The sequence below is a fragment of the Salmo salar genome, chromosome 14 (assembly GCF_965601325.2).
Source record: "Salmo salar chromosome 14, fSalSal1, whole genome shotgun sequence".
Lineage (NCBI taxonomy): Eukaryota > Metazoa > Chordata > Actinopteri > Salmoniformes > Salmonidae > Salmo > Salmo salar.
Window position 1 is genome coordinate 18639385 of NC_138304.1, and position 7669 is coordinate 18647053.

Genomic DNA, 7669 nt, shown 5'->3' on the forward strand with positions numbered 1-7669 from the left:
TGAATGGATTCCAGAACTCCCTGTTGAAAACCCATTCTCTTAGGTGTCCTAAACAAGAGACATATTGACAAGCTATTTTACGGGACTGTAGTATGATTTGAGGTGTACGTTGTGATTTAAGAGTTCAGAATAAGACTGCCTTTTTAAAAATCAACCTGTAGCGCGTTAGGCCTGCAATTAAAACCACCGCCTGCCAACGGGACAATATGGTGGCAGCAGTGTAGGATCACTACAGGGCACACCTGGACTCGGGGGGCACCACCGGTCGCTGTCGCGTCGCGAGGCACCCGCCAGGCGCCAGCCCCCCTCGTCACCGTCCTCACCATTTGCTTCGTCGCGGGACGTGCGCCAGTTCTCGCTCTCTGAGCGTGTAAAATCGTGCTTCCTCACAGGCAGGCCTCCCACGCCGGTCCCAACGTCCTCGTAGTTAGCACGGACTGGAGAGGGAAAACAATTGAATAACTTGAATTTAATTCATAACAAGGGGAACATCAAGTTCAACATTTTATTTATTTTTGCTCAATTACATATGTAGCAATACATAATCTTTTAGCCTGATACTGTCTCTGATGACAATAAATAAGTGATGAGATTGTCTAAACATTTGTAGCACTGTATCGTTGCCTGATTAAGCAATGTACAGCATTACAGTTAGGCCCTTGTGAAGTACGCATTTACCCTCAGTTTTAGCATAGAAAATAGAAACTCAGAAAAAAATAGAAACGTCCCTTTTTCAGGACCCTGTCTTCCAAAGATAATTCGTAAAAATCCAAATAACTTCAAAGATCTTCATTGTAAAGGGTTTAAACACCGTTTCCCATGCTTGTTCAATGAACCATAAACAATTAATGAACATGCACCTGTGGAATGGTCGTTAAGACACTAACAGCTTACAGACGGTAGGCAATTAAGGTCACAGTTATGAAAACTTAAGACACTAAAGAGGCCTTCCTACCGACTCTGAAAAACACCAAAACAAAGAATCCCAGGGTCCCTGCGTGAACGTGCCTTAGACATACTGCAAAGAGGCTTGAGGACTGCAGATGTGGCCAGGGCAATAAATTGCAATGTCCGCATTGTGAGACACCTAAGACAGTGCTACAGGGAGACAGGACAGACAGCTGATCGTCCTCGCAGTGGCAGACCACGTGTAACAACACCTGCACAGGATCAGTACATCTGAACAGCACACCTGCGGGACAGGTACAGGATGGCAACAACAACTGCCTGAGTTACACAAGGAACGCACAATTCCTCCATCAGTGCTCAGACTGTGCGCAATAGGCTGAGAGAGGCTGGACTGAGGGCTTGTAGGTCTGCTGTAAGGCATGTCCTCACCAGACATCACCGACAACGTCGCCTACGGGCACAAACCCACCGTCGCTGGACCAGACAGGACTACCAAAAAATGTGTTTCACTGACGAGTCGCAGTTTTGTCTCACATGGGGCGATGGTCGTGTTTATCGTCGAAGGAATGAGCATTACACCAAGGCATGTACTCTGGAGCGGGATCGATTTGGAGGTGGAGGGTCCGTCATGGTCTGGGGCAGTATGTCACAGCATCATCGGACTGAGTTTGTTGTCATTGCAGGCAATCGCAACGCTGTGCGTTACAGGGAAGACATCCTCCTCCCTCATGTGGTACCCTTCCTGTAGGCTCATCCTGACATGACCCTCCAGCATGACAATGCCACCAGCCATACTGCTCGTTCAGTGCGTGATTTCCTGCAAGACAGGAACGTCAGTGTTCTGCCATTGCCAGCGAAGAGCCCAGATCTCAATCCCATTGAGCACATCTGGGACCTGTTGGATCGGAGGATGAGGGCTAGGGCCATTCCCCCCAGAAATGTCCGGTAACTTGCAGGTGCCTTGGTGGAAGAGTGGGGTAACATCTCACAGCAAGAACTGGCAAGTCTTGTGCAGTCCATGAGGAGATGCACTGCAGTACTTAATGCAGCTGGTAGCCACACCAGATACTGACTGTTACTTTTGATTTTGACCCCCCTTTGTTCAGGGACACATTATTCAATTTCTGTTAGTGACGTGTCTGTGGAACTTGTTCAGTTTATGTCTCAGTTGTTGAATCTTATGTCCATACAAATATTTACACATGTTAAGTTTGCTGAAAATAAACGCAGTTGACAGTGAGAGGACATTTCTTTTTTTGCTGAGTTTATATTCTTTGGAGAAACAGCATCTAGTTCCCCTTGACAAGAAAGGGACGTGTATAAGTGCAAGGGCGTGGAGGGCAAACTTACTATGATTCATCGGAAAGTGGGCAGGAGCAACTTCTGCCAAGTCAATGGAGACAGAGGAGCGACAAAGAAAAATAAATTATTACCTGTAAATGCTGTAACTGACATTTAAGTACATTACATTCATACTGCATTGATTACTTTATTAGAAAGTATTGACACAAACCTGACTCTTTTCTTCCTGGCTTTTCAAACCTTCTGTCTCCCCTAGATGGGGAGAAAATAGACTCAGCGTGACTTTGAAAAAAGAAAAGGAAAAAAGACAAAAAGGATGACTGAGCATGCAGGTAAAAGCAGACAAAGCAACATGACAATATGTAAATCTCATAAAACAAATGGGTTTAGACCAGGGCTCTTAAACCCTGTTCCTTCAGAGCTACCTTCCTGTTGTAACTAACCTGATTGTGCATCAACCAGCTAACTATTAGAATCAGGCTAGAATAGGGTTTGAGTGAAAACCTACAGGATGGTAGATCTCCTAGAACAGGGTTGGAAAGCCATGGTCCAGACCATTCTCATTCCACTAGCCTGGAAACCAACTTAAGATGCACCCACTCAACATTTGCATATATCATCCATTGAAGTCAAAGGTTAATGTGCGTAAAATTCCAGTTGCGCTTGTGTCTCTAGTGAGGGTAGTCCATTACCTCTCCTCCCAGCTTTGGGAGCGGTGCATCTCCCTGCCTCCGCGGCCAAAGCCTCCCTCCACGTCATCAAAACTTCTTTGGTAAAACCCTCCGTCTCCTCTACCCCGTCCTGCCAGATACACATTTTAAATACTTTATTGGAATCCACAAAGCACACTACACTCGAGAAGGATTAGAACACACACACACACACACACACTACACTTTAATGTTGGCGCTAGCTGGTGATGATGAATTCAACCAGCTGCGATAGCTTCTACTGACAGAGGCATAATCAAGCGTAGAAACAGAGTGATACTGTTAATTCCCTTCTGTGCAGCTGGCACAAGATTGTTAACATTCTTAAGGGTGGGTCTCAGTCAATATAATCTAAAGTGGGTTCCTCTCCTTTCCTTAAAATCAGCACTGACTAAAATAATTTAACAGTTGAAAGCAACTGTATGCTTTGCCTTCTACATACCACTTTCAGCGAGACTGTTTTCAGATGAAGAAGAGACAAGCAAAGTCACGTTAGACTATTGGGATGCACACATTGACACAACAAGACACTCCACCTCACCTCTTCCCCGTGAAGTACTTCGACCCCTCGGTGCCCCTGGCCCCACCGGACCCCCTCCTCTTCCCATCAGCCTGAGCACCGCTGCACTGTTTACAGACATGGAGAAATTTCTCTGTGGGGGGAGATAGAGGGGGATGAAGAAAGAGAGGGAGACTGACAAGACTAAAAAGACATGTCTATGGCCAACAATTATACTTATTTGGTTAGCAAAAAAATGGGTAAGAACACTGAGAAAGGCATAGTTGTAATTTTGCATATTCATTCTAGCAAGGCCTCCTATATGAACAGTGAAAGCACCAACCTGCTCTTCCTCTGTAAAAGCTACAAGTGCCAGCGGTGGCAGGGGCTCCTCTTGTAAAATGGGCAGAAAATCCTTATCATGTAGGTCTACAGGGATCTGATAAGGAGATGAAAAGGAGAAAAAAAGTCTGAGCCATTGCAATGTCAGGTTAATACACAAATTACAGGAAAGTGACATTATATATTTGAATGTAAAAAAAAAAATGAATTACTCCACAAAAGGATGCATCTAAATGTCACACTTTTTAGAACATGCCGATACAAGTCACTTTATTAGTATGGCAATCATATTTCTGTATCCTTTTAGAACACATCAGAATTCATATGCCTCACCTCCCTATCCTTGACATAAAGTGCTAGCATTTCTTCTCTCCCGTAGCGGTAGTCCGCAAGTTTATACTTTGGCAATGCAGGAGAGAGTGGTGGTGAGGTGGCAACGCTACTGCTGCTACCACCCCCATGGCCACCCCCAGACAGGGCCCGGAGCCTGGGGAAAAGGGAGAGGGGGAGGGGGAGGGGAGGAATAGGAAAAGGACAGAAGGAGAAAGACAAAAGTGAAGTTTAGAGGACAACTGACAGGCCACAAAATGCGAGGCTCTACTGCACCAGGTGTCAAACGAAAAACCAGCCTAACAACCCAGATCCCTGTTAATCAACCTGATACAACATTTCAGCTCAACAAGAATTCATATTTACTAACCATTCTGGTCCGAAGTTGAGTGTCTGAGTTTCTGCCATTCTTTCTAGAACTTCTATGGGGAGGAAAGGGCCAACATTATTAGCCTATTACAACAAACACCAAACTTCAGGTTGAATATTTTTCTTGGAGATGTATTCAGTAATCGATCTGCCAATGCAACTGAAAATCGTATATCAATTTCTAGTCATCAAAGATTACAGACCCAAATTATGTTAAAAAAATGTTTTGATGGTGTAACAAATATTGCATCAGCCAATCAATTTCCTAAATGATTAATGTTTTAGATGTAGGCAGATTGGATCTTACAGTGAGTTTGTGGTACTCCAACTCATTCCAGAGGATAGCCCCATCCCTCCCTTACACAAGGAGTACAATTTCAATTGACTGAAGCCATTTTAGGAAGTTGCCCAGTTAGGAAAAAGGCTCCTCAGACAGCAATAATTGACAACATTGTCTCCCTTTCCCTGCCCAGACAGGCTTTATTCTGGAAATACTACAATAAACTTGGATGTTTGCATGCAAATGTCCATAATAACAAACAAGTTATTGTATGCTGTATACAGGCTACCTAGTTAAAGTTCACAGACCAGTTAGATAATGGCCCTAGGTTAGCTGAATAAACTCCACTCCATGGTGAAGGAAGTTTCTGATTAACTCCACCAATGGAGTGGAGCAGAGACCAGGCTTTGTGGAATTCAGCTCCGACTACATCGATTTGCTCAAGGTCAACACTTCAAATTATGTTAACTATGAAACTCTTACCTTGGACCTACAGTATGTTTTTCCTCTGTAGTTGCGTGCCTTTGTTTGCGGCAATCCATACTTTTCCAATAAATGTTAGAGATACTTTGGGATTTTGGCAACGAGGCCCTTTATCTACTTCCCGAGATTCAATGCTAGCAGATGCCCATATACCTCTAGTCATTGCACCAACGCTAGTTAGCAATTGCGCTAGGGCTAGTTAGCAATTCCCTTCAAAATGCACGCAGAGACATAAACATGGTATCCGTGAGTTCATCTGACTCTGGGGAAGATGATAAAGTGCCTCATTACCAAAATCCCGAAGTATTCCTTTAATAAAATGCAACCACTGGCTGTTTGCTCATTGCTGTTGCTCTAAAATTGCAACTCCACACAAATTTGCATGTGCCAATTAAATCAACAAGGAAACAGGCGGTGGTTGTATTTGATTAACATTTATAGAAAAAGTATGGATTTCAGCAAACATAGGTACAAGGTGAGCTTTCATAATAGAATTTTTAAAATATTGACCTTGGTTCAGTCAATGTAGTCTGATCTGAATTCCACAAAGCCTGGTCTCTGTGCCACTCCGTTGTTGGTGGAGTTGATCAGAAACTTCCTTCACTGTGGCGTTTAGTCAGCTACCTAAAGGTATGTTCAAACTGCAATCTGTCTGGCTATAGGATAAACAGGAAGCGTGCATGGGATGGACTTTTCGCCTGTTGCAAGCCAAGTGCAGGCTACATCCAATCAACATTCGAATTTGATTGATTATTTATAGTGACAAGAAACAAAAGAAACTGCCAACTCCTGTAAAAAAAAAAAAAAAAATATCCTACACCAAAACACCCGTCACAAATGATTTATTATATTCCAAACAGTATGTCCCTGTCAGTACTGTAGCCTGGTTGTGAAAAGTAACAAATTGCGGCCAATGGAATTGTAAGGAAAACATTAAAGTTTCAACCTACACATTTCAAGTAGCCAATAAATACTATTGGATTTAATGTTTCATGCCGACACAATGTACTAGGCTCAAAATACTTTATATGCATGTCTATGTCTGATTCATTTTGTATAATAACGTTGTTATAAGACAAGGAATTTTCGCAAATTAGCTACCTGGCTAACAACAAACTTTTCTAGTTACATAAACTTGCACAACGCACCGTCATTTCTTTTCAGATACATGAACTACAGTAGCTAGCCAACTTCCCATTTGGCTGACCATAATTAGCTTGCTAATCCGACTGACTCACGCACGTTCCCCATACGTAACTTTAGCTAGATGCTAACTAGCAATACTGCTGTTAATTAGCTAATGTTAGTGCAACTAACCTGACAGTTAACATTTAAAAACAACTATCGGTAACTAGCTAGGTAGTTAGTCAACGTGCAACTGTGCTGCCAAATTGGTTGGCAAACTAACGTATCTAAACTAGCTTAATAGGTAGTAACATGCTAGCTAGCTAAGTAACAGCATGACAGCTACTGTACAGTAGATAATCAAACCGTTTCCAGAATCATTGACGTTGTAGCTACTGTATTTAACCACCAATAATGATACCATGTTCAAATATTATAAAGACAGTTAGCTAGCTGGTCCAATAGTTAACTAACGTTATATCAATAAGGTTAGTGAGGTTAGTTTGCTAGCTATAGTAGCTAACTGTTTAGCATAACTACTGTTAACCAGCTAGCGAACTTAGTTTTACAAAGCTTTAAGCAACAATCGATCATTAATGCGCAGTCATTTCTACAAAAATGCTAAGTTTCTCGAAAGGAAAACAATCAAAAAGGCATACTGTCACCAAATCGCACAGAAGTAATGAACTGACAAGTTAATCCTTAACCCCCAAACCTCCGTGCGGCCTCCGCCACAACGCTGAAATACTCCCACCTCGCTCCGATCCAATGCGGTGCTCCCACATACTTGAGTCCCAAGCCTCAAGGCCAAGCAAACATGCTGCTATAACAACCTCATAAACGCATTCAAATCGCTAAAACTGGGCTCTTTAGCATCGTGAATGCTTGTTTCGATAGTTTAGCTTTATTTTATAGCAAAACTGTGCAATTAATCTTCGCTGTCTTACCTCTGCTTTTACTGACAGCACAGGGTTTATATTCGAGGTGTGTGGCTCTCTCCGTTTCAACAAGATGGCTGAGAATGGGTGACGACAACACATATCCCGATAAAGACCCGTATGCAGGCGCGTTCGTAAATTCACTCTGGCTATCTACTCCGATTTCAGAGCACTCTGGTCTGAGTGTGTCAGAGCGCAGAACAACTGATTAATTTACGAACGCTCAACACCAGTTGAATATGGTTGTGTCAGTAAACGTTGGCAAAGAAGCGTAATGAAATTGTTGCCAGCAGCACAGTTACAGTCACCAACTCTCTGGATAACATGAAAACAGCCTAACCAGCACTGCTAGGGCGAGTATTTTTGTCTGGAAGTAGCTAGC

General features: G+C 43.0%; 1 protein-coding gene across 9 annotated transcripts in view; it reads right to left on the bottom strand.

Moving 5' to 3' along the window:
• gigyf2 (GRB10 interacting GYF protein 2) overlaps window positions 1-7440 on the bottom strand; it is a 45788-nt gene extending 38348 nt beyond the window's left edge. For 2 of the 9 annotated variants that reach the window (XM_082960824.1, XM_014139587.3), the window contains exons 1-9: window positions 7297-7440; window positions 4463-4514; window positions 4096-4249; window positions 3764-3859; window positions 3463-3574; window positions 2904-3012; window positions 2423-2463; window positions 2260-2292; window positions 243-437 (exon numbers count right to left, since the gene is read on the bottom strand). In XM_082960824.1, the coding sequence (XP_082816950.1) occupies window positions 243-437; window positions 2260-2292; window positions 2423-2463; window positions 2904-3012; window positions 3463-3574; window positions 3764-3859; window positions 4096-4249; window positions 4463-4500 (778 nt within the window). In that variant the 5' untranslated portion in view covers window positions 4501-4514; window positions 7297-7440. Of the gene's footprint in view, window positions 1-242; window positions 438-2259; window positions 2293-2422; window positions 2494-2903; window positions 3013-3462; window positions 3575-3763; window positions 3860-4095; window positions 4250-4462; window positions 4515-7296 lie in introns of all 9 variants that reach the window. The other 7 variants (XM_082960821.1, XM_082960820.1, XM_082960818.1 and 4 more) reach the window with 5 other exon arrangements.
• Between the last annotated feature and the right edge of the window lie 229 nt (window positions 7441-7669).